The sequence below is a fragment of the Carica papaya genome, chromosome 9 (genome assembly GCF_054855325.1).
Source record: "Carica papaya isolate Zhongbai chromosome 9, ASM5485532v1, whole genome shotgun sequence".
In the NCBI taxonomy this organism is placed as follows: Eukaryota; Viridiplantae; Streptophyta; class Magnoliopsida; order Brassicales; family Caricaceae; genus Carica; species Carica papaya.
In genome coordinates this window covers 32,218,451-32,232,448 of record NC_142317.1, presented here as the reverse complement: position 1 = coordinate 32,232,448, position 13,998 = coordinate 32,218,451, and the positions used below count along the sequence as shown (strand labels likewise).

Genomic DNA, 13,998 nt, shown 5'->3' with positions numbered 1-13,998 from the left:
CAATAATGGCACTAGGTTTTCAAGGTGTGTATGATTGCGGCAAGTTCCAAGTCATGGGTGGGGTAATTCTTCTCATGATTCTTTAACTGTCTGAACCCATAGGCTATGACCTTCCCATACTGCATCAGGACACAACCTAGGCCTAAATAGGAGGCATCACTATAAACTGTATATCCCCCCGATGCACTCGGTAAAACCAGTACGGGTGTAGTGGTCAGCCGCTCTTTTAATTCTGAAAAACTTCTTTCACAGTTCTCATTCCACTCAAACTTGGCATTCTTGTTTGTGAGCCGGGTTAGGAGAGCCGCTAGACTAGAGAATCTTTCGACGAACCTACGGTAATAACCTGCCATTCCTAGGAAGCTACGGATCTCCTTAACTGATGTCAACTTTTCCCAGCCAAATACCGCTTCAACCTTTTTGGGATTCACTGATACTCCTTCCTTTGATATAATGTGTCCTACGAAGGCGGTCTGCTCAAGGCAGAATCCACACTTACTCAACTTTGCATATATCTAATGATCTGCAAAACTTGAGCTAGATGGTAAGGATGCTCTTCTCTGCTTTTTGAGTAGACCAAGATGTCATCGATGAACACAATAACAAATTGATCCAAGAATTCTTTGAAAACCCTGTTCATCAGATGCATAAAGATGGTCGGGGCATTGGTTAGCCCAAATGGCATGACTAGGAACTCATAATGCCCGTACCTGGTTCGAAAGGCCGTTTTAGGGATGTATTCTGTTCTTATTTTTACCTGATGGTAACCTGATCGCAGGTCTATTTTAGAGAAGACCTGCGCACCCTGCAGCTGATCGAAGAGGTCGTCAATTCTGGGAAGGGGGTATTTGTTCTTGATTGTGACCTTATTCAATCCTCTGTAATCAATACACAGTCTCAACGTTCCATCTCCCTTTCTGGCAAACGTGACTCAGGCACCCCAAGGAGACACGCTATGTCTAATAAAACCACTGTCTTGCAATTCAGTAATTTGTTTCCTCAGCTCTTCCATCTCAACGCGGCTCAAGTGGTAAGGAGCAACTGAAAAAGACTGGATGCCAGGTTGTAGGTCTACAGTGAACTCAACTTCCCTGTCCACTGGCAGTCCGGGTAGTTCGTCCGGAAACACATCTGGAAAGTCTCGGACTACCGGAATCTCTTGGATACAAATTTCCTTCTTGGGCTTACCCTGTACCACGTCTGGGTCGGTGTCGGCATCCTGCTGTGTGAGGTTGTAAACCCTGCCCTGAAAAGGAGGTCTTCCTTGGTTCTGGTTCCTCGGGCACTCTCTCGCATAGTGCTGGACACTACCACATATGCGACAGGTGTTGTTGAGGCGATATATCATGGTCGGTCCCCGTGATCCCTGCCGCAGTGCTGACAGATCTTGCCACGTGCTGCCCCTGGAGCCTGAGGGGGAGCCTGGATCGCCGGTCTGAGTCTCTTATTTTGTTGGACAGGCGCAGTAGGTGAAGGTCTGCGGAGTGGAGCTGAGGGTCTGTGACTCCCTGATGACTGGGAAAGGGTATTGAAACTCCTCTCCACGATCTGCGCCTTTGCCAGAACAACTGAATATGTCTTGAGCTCTAGCACCAACAAGTGCCGCTTGATCTCTGGGCGGAGACACCACTGGAACCTCCTGGCCTTTCTGCCCTCATCCATCAATGTCTCAGGGGAGTATCGGCCCAGCTCTAGGAACTTACGAGTATATTCCGACACCGTCATATTTTTTTGGACTAGCTGAACAAACTCCGTCTCCTTTAAATGTCGGATGTGCTCGGGAAGGTACTCCGCATGAAAGGCTGCTAAGAACTGCTCCCAAGTGACTGGCGTAGGCAGGGTGGTCTGCTTGAGCTCCCACCAACGATCTGCTTCCCCCACCAGCATGTAGGAAGCAAGAGTAACCCTCTGCTCCGGAACCACTCCTAAGGTCTTGAAAGCCTTCTCTGTCTCCGCCAACCAGTACTGGGCATTTTCGAAAGAATACTCCCCTGCAAAAGTGGAAGGAGCTAGGTCCCGTAGAAGAGGGACTGGGCCAAGCTGAGGATAGACTGGGGGGGCCCTGTGGTGGCACCTGTTGGTATAGTGGGGGCACCGGATCATACTGTGGCGGTGCCGGGCAATATTGTGGCTGAGACACCGGATTATATTGCGGTAGTGGTGCCGGGTGGTACTGTGGAGGAGCAGGCTCTTGTCGGGGTGGCTCGGGATCCGCTCACTGCAGCGGTGGCTCAAACTATGGTAGTGGGGGAGGGTCGGGTAATTCCCTTGTCTCCTCTCGACCTTGTTGAGCAGCAATGATCCTTTCGAGCATCTCAAATATTCTGTCAACATCCTCCCGAAGTGAATCATCCCAGGCTGCTCGGTTTAGTGGGGGTCTCCCTCTCCTCATCTCTCTGCACTTGTATTTCACAAGGAATGGTTGAGTAATAATTCTCAGTTTGGAATTCCTCTAAGTATTATTATGTAAGGGACAGGTCCGAGGAACGCGGCTCTGATCAAACTAGAATCGACATTTACTCAACTTTGTATATACCTTCTTTTTGAGAACCTGCAAAACTTGGGCTAGCTGTTCTAGAAAAGGCGCAGATCGTGGAGAGGAGTTTCAACACTCTTTCCCAATCATCAGGGAGTCACACACCCTCAGCTCAACCCCGCAGACCAGCACCTACTGCGCCTGTCCAACAAAATAAAAGGCCCAGACCGGCGATCTAGGCTCCCCCTCAGGCTCTAGGGGCAGCACATGGCAAGATCTGTCAGCACTGCGGCAGGGATCACAGGGACCAACCATGCTATCGCCTCAACAATACCTGTCGCATATGTGGTAGTGCCCAGCACTATGCAAGAGAATGCCCGAGGAACCAGAACCAAGGAATACCTCCTTTTCAGGGCAGGGTTTACAACCTCACACAGCAGAATGCCGACGCTGACCCAGACGTGGTAAAGGGCAAGCCCAAGAAGAAAATTTGTATCCAAGAGATTCCGGTAGTCCGAGACTTTCCAGATGTGTTTCCGGACGAACTGCCCGAACTGCCAGTGGACAAGGAAGTTGAGTTCACTATAGACCTACAACCTGGCACCCAGCCCTTTTCGGTTGCTCCTTACCGCATGAGCCGCGTTAAGATAGAAAAGCTGATGAAACAAATTACTGAATTGCAAGACAGTGGTTTTATTAGACACAATGTGTCTCCTTGGGGTGTCGGAGTCACGTTTGCCAGAAAGGGAGATGGAATGTTGAGACTGTGTATTGATTACAGAAGATTGAACAAGGTCACAATAAAGAACAAATACCCCCTTCCCAAAATTGAAGACCTCTTCGATCAGCTGCAGGGTACGCAGGTCTTCTCCAAAATAGACCTGCGATCAGGTTACCATCAGGTGAAAATAAGAACAGAAGACATCCCCAAAACGGCCTTTTGAATCAGGTACGGGTACTATGAGTTCTTGATCATACCATTTGGGCTAACCAACGCCCCAGCCATCTTTATGATCTAATGAACAGGGTCTTCAGAGAATTCTTGGATCAATTTGTTATTGTGTTCATCGATGATATCTTAGTCTACTCAAAAAGCAGAGAAGAGCATGCTCACCATCTATCTCAAGTTTTGCAGATCCTCAGAAAGAAGAAGATATATGCAAAGTTGAGTAAGTGTGGATTCTGCCTTGAGCAGACCACCTTCCTAGGACACATCATATCAAAAGAATGAGTATCAGTAAATCCCGAAAAGGTTGAAGCGGTACTTGGCTGGAAAAAGTTAACATCAGTTAAGGAGATCCGTAGCTTCCTGGGAATTGCAGGTTATTACCGCAGGTTCGTCAAAGAATTCTCTATTCTAACGGCTCCCCTAACCTGGCTCACAAAGAAGAATGCCAAGTTTGAGTGGAATGAGAACTGTAAGAGAAGTTTTTCAGAATTAAAGGAGCGGCTGACCACTGCACCCGTACTGACTTTACCGAGTGCATCGGGGGGATATACAGTTTATAGTGATGCCTCCTATCTAGGTTTGGGTTGTGTTCTGATACAGCATGGGAAGGTCATAGCCTATGGGTCCAGACAGTTAAAGAATCATGGTGGAATGAGATGAAGAGGGACATAGCTGACTTTGTATCTAAATGCTTGGTATGTCAGCAGGTCAAAGCAGAGCATCAACGCTCAGACGGGTTACTTCAGCTCTTACCGATCCCGGAGTGAAAGTGGGAACATATCGTCATGGATGTCGTAACGGGATTACCCAAGGCACGTTCAAGACATGACGCCATCTGGATAATTGTTGACCGGCTTACCAAGTCTTCCCACTTCTTAGCCATCAGGATGACCGATCCCTTGAACAAGTTGGCAAGAATGTATATTCGAGAAATAGTCAGATTGTATAGAGTTCCAGTGACAGTGGTATCCGACAGGGACCCCAGGTTCACTTCTCGGTTTTGGAGTAGCTTTCAGCAGGCCATGGGAACAAAGCTGTCTCTCAGTACTGCATTCCATCCTCAGACGGATGGACAATCAAAAAGGGCAATCCGTACACTTGAGAATATGCTCCGAGCTTGTGTTCTTGACTCTGGGGCCGTTGGGACAACCATCTACCCCTGATAGAATTTGCCTACAACAACAGTTACCAAGCGAGCATTGGCGTGGCTCTGTATGAGGCGTTATATGGGCGCCTATACAGATCACCGATTTGTTGGGAAGAAGTGGGCGATAGAAAATTGTTCGGCCCGGAGTTGGTAGAGGAGACCATGTCTAAAATAGTTAAAATCAGAAAGAACATTCAGACGGCTCAGTGCAGGCAGAAGAGTTATGCAGACACCCGAAGAAGAGATTTAACGTTTGAATAAGGCGACCGGGTGTTCCTTATGGTCACTCCTTTTAAAGGAATTAGTAGGTTCGGTAGGAGGGGAAAACTAAACCTCCGATTTATTGGACCATATGAAGTCTTAGACAGGATTGGTACTGTCGCCTACAGACTAGCACTGCCTCCAGAGCTCTCCAAGGTCCACAATGTGTTCCATATATCCATACTACGTAAGTACAACCTGGACCCCTCTCATGTCTTGGCTCATGAACCACTTCCACTTTAAGAGAACTTATCTTATGAGGAAGTATCAGTCAATATCACGGACCGAAAGAGCAGAATACTCCGCAACCGGGAAATATTATTTGTACAGGTAGTGTGGCAGAACCACTCGCCAAGGAAGGCTATCCAGGAGTTAGAATCAGACTTTAGAGCCCACTATCCCCATTTGTTCGACCAAGAGTAAGAAGCAAATTTGGGGAACCAAATTTCTTTAAGGGGGGGAGAGTTGTAACACCCAAAATTTTCCTTTATTATTTTATTTTGATTTTTTTATTTTATTTTTTATTAGAATTTTATTTACTTTTATTCTATTTTAATTTTTAATTTATAAGGTTTTAATTTAATTTAATAGAAATAAAAATAATAATAATAATAAAATAGGGTAAAATTATTTTTTGGATTTAATTGAAATTGATTTTGGGAAAAATTGGTGAAATTTTGGATTATTGGAGTATTTTTTAAAAGAAAATCGAAAACTGGGGGTCAAAACGCAATTTAGAAAAATAGTGTCACGTCAGCAGCCGAGTCAGCAGCCAAGTCAGCAGCCCCGGCCAATTAGGACACACCGTGTGGTAGGGACACTGACGCAGGAAGCCACGCGGGACGGAGACACGTGGGCGATCCGCGTGCGCGCGATCGGACGGCCCAGATCCATTCCAACACGCACGGACGGCTCAGATCAAAGGCGCGCGTGGATGGCCCATATCTCACGCTTGCGGACGGTCCAGATTTGGTCATGCACGAACGGTCTAGATTTATTTCTAATTTAATCGCGATCCGACGGCCCATATTAAATCATGATGGACGGCTCAGATTAAAAGGGGAGGGTTATAAATAATCGCATCCACTCCCAACCCCAAACCCTAACCCTAACCGCGAGAACCCTCGCCGGAGAAGAGGACCCAGCCACCGGAGGAACCGGCCGCCACCACCCGCCGCCGCACTTGAGGACCTTCCGGCCACCAAATGAGGTAAAATTTCTTCTCTTGGCTCGTTTTTCGATGCCGAACCTCCCTGTGGCCAAATCGGAGCCAAACCACCAGCCGATTAGCCGGAAAGCACCGCCGAAGTCCAGCGGCGCCGCAGCGAGTTTCTTCGATTTTTGCCTCCGATGAAGCCCTTCTCATTTCCCGTTCGATGTAATTTTTATACCACTGTGACTACAGTTCTTTTCTCTACAAGTTGACCGGAGAAAAACACCGAATCGCAACTCGCGCCGGAGGAGCCGCCGCACCCAAGAGCTTCGCCGCCGGTGAGTCTCGATTTTCTGGAATTTTTTGGCCCACCGAGGGCCCTAGGGGTGTTTTATCACAGGAACCAATGCAAGTTTAGCCGAATTCAGCCGAAAACGGTTAACCCGAGGCGGATTGCCGCCGTGGGCGGTGGCGCCGTCACTGAAGCATGGCGGAGCCGCCGTGCCGGAATTCCTAAATTGGTCGAAAGGGACCTGGGTCTGATTTGGGATTTTTTGGGGATATGTGCAGGTACCAGAAGTGTGTTTCAGTTTCCGGAGAAAAATTCAGGGAATCTAAGAACTGCTCGTAGGTGCAGTGAGAACTCGATTTCAGACTCCGAAACAAGTAAGGATCCCTCACCCTATTTCCTATCATGGTATTAAAGCTTAATATATGATTAAACAATATTTTATGAATTAATAGATATGTATAATTAATTAAAGATTGCCAATGGGGCCCGAACCTGATGTATTTGTCGGTCTGTTCCTGTTTGATGTATTTTACAGTCTAAATGCAGTATAGTATTTGATTGTTTATTCTGTGGTTTCATATGCATGAATAACTGTTTAATCCATTATGCTTTGAATTATTGTGGACTTGATGTTGTGTTGTCTTGTTTGGTGTGCGTTGCTGGTTTACGTATTTATGTTGATTGGGTAATTGAGACTAAGAAAAATAAAAAGGGTATGTGAATTTATAAATGGATAAGTCGACAGCCTCACTAGATATCCTGAGAGATGGTGGACGGACCGGATTTATAGAGAACCCTACCGGGAACGTGGTCTCTCATATCGGACGGGGTATGGAGACTTTAAATGTTTTGGCGCTCATACCGGACGGGGTATGGAGACGGCCCGCTTCACCCTCATACCGGACGAAGTATTGAGGTTTATGGTTTTGGCGCTCATACTAGACGAGGTATGGGGACGGCCTTAGAATTAAGATGAATGGTTCACGTGTAGCGGAGACCCCTATGGATCCCCATGGATACTAATAGACTGCCTGATGATTGAAATACAAAAGTATGACATGTACTATAATACAGATTATGTATGAATTCATGATATTTATGATGTTATTGTTTCTATAGATCATTTTTATGAATCTCACTGAGATAAGTGGACAGTAAAGATTTTTATTATTGATAAATGAGTTTGTTATAAATTATGCTCCATTGGTCGTTTTTATTTTTTACCAACCTTTACTTCTGTGACAGTGAGATAGTGTGATGTCCTTACTGAGTTAGTGTAACTCATTCCTTACTTAACCATTTCAGATTAAGAGGACTTGGTTCCCGAGTCCGTTCTGCAGAAAGATGGCGAGTAGAAGCCAAAGAATTTATTAGTTTTCCTTATAGCATTCATTCATAGTATTTTCTTTAAATTAGTTTATTTTTTCATACGTTAATTCGTTTTGTTTATTGTGTAAGAAATGTTAATCATAATCTATTTTATTTCGCTTGCATACTTAGAATAAATATATACATTTCCTTTTATTTCCGGGGCCGTTACACATTATGAGTTAACTCCGAACACCTCCGTTATGTACCTTAGAGAAAGAGAAATACATTCTCATTTATTTCTTCATTGCAAGACAGCTTGGAAAACTTGGACAAAAATGTTGTCTTTTCGGTATTAGAGGGTGTGTTCTCCGAAAATTGAGAGCCCCTTGGGTGTATACATTAGAGGTGATGGAGTGAGATTTCACCATTGTGGCATGGAAAATTTTTTTCAGGTCTATGGAGTTTTTGGCTCGGAAAATTTTCAAGGATTAGTTATGTTGTACTATGAGTTATGGGAAAGAATGAATTTTTTGGCAAAATTACAGGTTAAGGTGCACGGAAAATTCTCAGATATAACTATTTCCAACCTCTACTGGAATTGAAAGATTATTATTTTGGGCACTTAGGATCAGATTTTTATGTATTATACCTCTCTATATTGTTTTGCTCATTATAGCTTGTTTTGACTAGGAGGATGTCTTACCCTCTATTGTTTGTACTATTTTCTTTTCTCTTAATAAAACTTCTTCTTCTATGAAAAAAAAAAAAGAAAGAAAAAAAAAATTCTTGCTTCAATAAAATCACGAACAGATTCCAAGATATACCATCAAGATTCTTTTTGTTTTCAGTTAAATACAACCATAATTTAGAAACGTAGATTCCAATGAAAATGCTAGCTAAACTATTAAAGACTTTTTTCATAGAAAATAGCTTCCTCACCTTTCTCCCATCAAATCTTTGTTTAAGCTCTCTTACGTGGTCCTGGACTTGAGGAAGCTCAAGGGCTCGTATGAATCGATCAGAATCGATTCCAATAGGAAACTATAATTTCAAAATCCAGAAAGAGAAATAGAAAAGACTGGCATCATTAAGAAAAAAAGATCAAGGGCAATACAGATAATACATACATATATATACCGCTAACAAACCAATGAATAGGGGAAAATAAATTTCTGGATTGCAAGATTATAGATAAATAAATCCATACATACCGCAGCCACCCGAGTCAGCTTTCCTTGATCCTCTACTCCTTCAGGTGTACCCTCCAGCCCAAGAATACGAGTACAAGCACTTACAAAATGTCTTGCATAATCATATGTATGAAACCTGGAAGATAAGAAATAATAGTTAAAATTATGGTTACAAATTGAGAACTGGATATAAGAAAATCCTGCGGCTGAGAAACAAAGTTCAGGCAATTATATCATTGCAGTGCGAGTAAATTTTTACCCATAACATGCAAAAATGAGATTGATTTATTGTCCTGTACAGGTAAGAGCAGTTACTTCTCTTCTTTAAGAAAACATTTTATTCACAAGAACACCAAGACTAAGTAAAAATTTGCAGCTGCTTGTTTACAAATTGAAGATTCTGTGAATTTACGAGATCCCATTTCATCCCCAAAGCGTAATCAATCAATGTAAAAACAAAATATTATGAAACCAACTACCTGTGCTTGGGAAAAGAACACTCTCCTGACCATCTAAAGGTCTTACATTTTGCCTCTCTTAAACCCAACCACACAACAGTAACAAAACATTAAAGCACAAGCTTTATTGGCTTCCTATTGGATAAACAACCATCCCTGAAGGACCTCAATAACGAATGGCTCTACAGCCCACTTAATCCAATGATGAGAGGCATAAGCTGTCAGAAAATCTAGACAAATGTAAGATCAAGGCAAAAACTGATTTCCCAATTTAGCTTCGTATGCTTACATAAAAATATATCCAAGTACTTCAAAGGCCATAAAACAAGAATTTTACACGTTAGAAGTGTTTGCAGATTGTACATGAACAAAATGACTCAGAAATTTTTATACCTCATGCTAAGACGTGGAAGTGTTTTCTAATACAGTTAATTCAAATACTTCTTCTGTGACAGTAAATTCGATATGCAATCTGAATATGATTTGATCTGGTAATTGTTTGTGTTCTGTTTTCTTTCATATTGTTTCGATAAAACTCCACCGGAGTTTAAGGCAACCTTTCCTGCAATTGTCAATCAAGATTCAAATCTAAGATAACCTCTATGTATCCTTTTGGCACATTCAAGTCGAAATCAGTTTCTATTCAACATAGAAGTCATCATCTAAAGACCTGACAAGAGATGCTAACAAGCCACTGGATATGTTTGGTTTTGATGTGTTTCTGAATTGGAGCACAAGTTGGACTGGATATGTTTGGTTTTAATGTGTTTCCTGAATTGGAGCACAGGTTCGACTGGGATAAATTTGTGAACCTGTACCAGAAACTGTATTGACGTACAGAAGATATTTATACAGAATAGCTTTTTAAATCGGCAAAGAGTGGAGGGAAAAATAATTGGGACCCAACCTTCTCAAGAGGTTGTATTAGAAAGTCCATAGATTAGAAATGCAGTCTATAAGACTTTGATTCCCACAAAAGTTTATGGTTGTACCAGAACTAACTCTCCTTATTGGCAGCATAACTCAAGTTTATGGTTGTACCAGAACTAACTCTCCTTATTGGCAGCATATAAGAGTTTGCCTGTTTATGCCTATTTATGCTTACACCCACCTTTCCATAGCAAGTAGCATGTAATATCTTGTATCCAAACACTACTAACCCAATAACTTTTTAAACTCAAACGACTGACTCTTAAAAACTAAATTATTAATAGTGTGTGACTTGAGATCTTATATAAAATGCGACAATCACATATTTTTCTGATGTGGGATTGGAGCATCACAATATTCACCATTCAAATATTTGATATCCTCATCAAGACATATATTGCAATCACAAAAGCTACAAAGTTCCAAAGTAGAACTAGCTTGAGGTCATCAAATTAGCACATATTCTAATGCCGGTTATAATATCCAAGATTCAAGCACCACCTTGTCCAACAACTTTTTATACTCAAACTACAAAATTCTCAAAAATTTAAACTCGAGTTATTCATAATATGGGACTTGAACCTTTTTATGGAGCTAAAAAATCACTTTTTTTACCGATGTGCAATTGAAGTACCACATACCAAGCAACATATAATGTGCATTAGGTAAAATCCAGCATAAGACCGTCTCCAGAACACATGAATACTTATGGAAGATTGCACTATGGGATGAAAGGAACTACAGCGATTGGATTCAAGTAATTGGGATTGGCTTTACTGACGTTGGCGTCTGAAGTACAGCTAAATTGTGAATGGTCTTCTCATGATGTAAAACAGTAGGTGCTTGACACGATACTTTTCTTATGCTGATAAGATATAAAACTAGTATCAGCAAGATGCATCTTTATCTTAATTCTTTTAAATATCATTCCTTGAGCAAAAACGCTTTTAAATATGAACTCACTTGAGTTATATTAAACAGTTAGAAGATAAAGTGAATGAAATGCCCTGAACATATGAAGCACCAACACAAGTATTATTTAAGAAGGAAGAAATAGGTCTTCCAAAAATGCCAACCCAAGTAGCAACGTAGATGACAACCAAACATATAAAGAATGAAGGGCACATAAAAACTACTTGCATAAAATTCAAAGCATTATGCTGAAAAGTTTACCCGACTAAATCAGCAGCAAGAACAGATCTTAATAGTTCTGACCGAGATGGTAGGGTCCTATGTATTTCTGAGGATGGAAAGGGTGTATGAAGGAACCAGCCAACTTTCATCTTATTGTTACGTTCTTTTAGACACTGCGGGAGAAACATTAGGTGATAATCATGACACCAAACAACATCACCTTCTTCATAGTGCTTGTTTACCACATCAGCAAACATCTGGTTTGCCTTCTTGTATGCATCAAATTGGGACTGAAAACTTCTGGTGGTTGCAAGACGATCTTCTTGTGGAAGGCCAAGATAATGAAAAAGAGGCCACAAGATGTTGTTACAATAACCATTGTAGTATTGATGAACAGTTTCCTCGTCCAGAAACACTGGAATGCACCTCTGCAGGCAGCAGAAGAAAGTTTGAAGGTGAGAACATTATCACTAATCCCCATAGGTTCAAGGAGAAATGAAACTTCGGTATGGTAACACAGGATTATAAGAAAAATAATATGCATCAACTTGACAGGAACTTCAAGATGTAACCAACATTTTTAAACCTTTTCAGCTAAAGCTTTAGTTAGTGCTCTTTGTCCAATATCATCAGGTACATTAACACCAGCCCAACCAATCCATCTAGCTTCAAATTCCTTCACACCTTAAAGAAGATAACTAGGCATCAGTTCGCCTTAACTTCACAGCTAAAAGAAAGCAACCTTATATAATTAAAAGACAAATAAAGGATTGTATATGCATATCCATTTCAACTAAAATGAGAGTAATAAACAAAATTAAATAAGATAATTCCCTGCAAAAATAATACAGAAAAACATACATGAATGATGCAAAAGATGTCCAAAGGATCAAGCGGATAATTCAGTGATACTCACCCAGAAGTGCACTGACTAGTCCCCCAACACTAATTTCAAGATGCCATACATCGTCCCCCCGCCTCACAGCAGAGACAGGTAACCTGTTGGCAACCACTAGTAAACGCTGTTTAGAAGTCCACCCCTCTTGTCTTTCACCTCCATCAGCTGAAGTTCTTGCTGCAGCAAACCCTTCCATAATTTCTTCCTCAAAGGACCGAACAAAATTTTCACAATCAGTTGGAGACAAGTCATTGCCAAAGAAATCAGCTTCTCCCTTACTTGGACTTGAAGACCTGTTTATTTTCCTCAACTCTCTTTCCCTAAGAAGCCTTTCCAACCTAGTTTTGGGTGGTGTCGCAGGACTGCAATTATACTTGTTTCCCAGCATGTGATTGTTCTCCAACAGTGCCTACAGTTTGCAAATTGAAACCAATAAAACAAACCAAGTAGGCATTCCCGTTTACATAATAAATTTACTTTACATACTCCAACTCCTTCAACAACATGCTCAGACTTGGGCAACAAGCAAATTGCAGCAGAAGTATAGCGAAGAATTCTCAACTGTACCACAAAAATGCAAATATGATCTATAGAGACTAAATTATTCTTCATTCTAACATCTTCAAAGAAATTGTCCATTAAAACTAACAGAATATGTACACCACCCTCCTATGTACTCCGGTGCTTATTCTAGGTTGAGTTTCACTGTGCTAGGAAGTTAAAAATGTCAACCGAACCACGTTAAGAACACTAGATTTTAGTTCAACTAAAATAGGAATAGTCTTATCTACTTCTCCACTAAACTGTTACATTAAGGACAAAAAGAAAGAGAAAACAACCTAAATTACGAAAATGCAACAGAACTGTCAGGAGTTCAAGTTAAGATTAAGGCCAAGAACCATTGCATTAAAGCATGAACTACACAAAACCAAATGAGATATTTAAGAAAGAGAAGGAAAAAGGCGAAACATGAGCAAGGAAAAAGAAGAAGAAGAAATGTACTGGTGCAAATATAATAGCACCACGAATGCACATACAAAAACATAGAACGATAATCAGTTCTTCATCTGCGAATCCAAAAACAACAAAAAATTCAAAATACAAGTTCATAAACTAATAAAACGAAATTCCAGAAGGGGAAATAATCATCCAATAGCGAAAGAAAAACGCAATAGCGAAAAAAGAACAAGGAAGGCTGACAAAGAATGAGAGAAAAGAAAAATAGGAAAAAAAACAAACTCATTTTACCAGATTGCGTTGCAGAATGCAGATCTCCTCAGTTTGTTTGACATTCATGACGAAATTGCGCGAGAGAGAGAGAGGCGAGAGAGGCCATATGGAGACGAGAGAACAAGTTGGCAAAGCGATATTTTGGGGAGCTGTGGACAGGAAGGATAGAGAAAAATCCCAGAGATGATGGGGATCATATATAAATTGATATAGTGTATCTCATTTATGATATATTGAAGATTCATTATCCGAAAATATGGAGCCATAGAAGGAGAGTTTCGGTTTAGCAAAGGACATATATACATATATATATATATATACACATACACACACAGAAAAGCCGTTTGGCCATGCAGCTGACACACCTCAGATTTTGATACTCCACGGGAACTTCTCGGATTCGCTTTGATTTATTTTTTTAAAAAATAAAAAATAAAAAACGAATCCCAAAAGGCTTATTTGAAAAAATGAGACCCATTAAAATTAGGCATAAACACGTTTTTTTAATCAGAAAATCGTTAATTCTAATAATTAAATAGATGATTTATTATTAATTTAATATTTTATTT

The 13,998-nt window shown here is 41.2% G+C and overlaps 1 protein-coding gene across 1 annotated transcript in view; it reads right to left on the bottom strand.

Annotated features, from left to right (window-relative positions):
• LOC110819639 (alpha,alpha-trehalose-phosphate synthase [UDP-forming] 1-like) overlaps nt 1–13,726 on the bottom strand; it is a 41,530-nt gene extending 27,804 nt beyond the window's left edge. Inside the window, exons 1-6 of the mRNA XM_088211788.1 lie at nt 13,448–13,726; nt 12,218–12,608; nt 11,888–11,985; nt 11,341–11,729; nt 8,801–8,915; nt 8,529–8,630 (exon numbers count right to left, since the gene is read on the bottom strand). Coding sequence (XP_088067914.1) covers nt 8,529–8,630; nt 8,801–8,915; nt 11,341–11,729; nt 11,888–11,985; nt 12,218–12,608; nt 13,448–13,495 — 1,143 coding nt within the window. The 5' untranslated portion in view covers nt 13,496–13,726. The remainder of the gene's footprint in view (nt 1–8,528; nt 8,631–8,800; nt 8,916–11,340; nt 11,730–11,887; nt 11,986–12,217; nt 12,609–13,447) is intronic.
• Between the last annotated feature and the right edge of the window lie 272 nt (nt 13,727–13,998).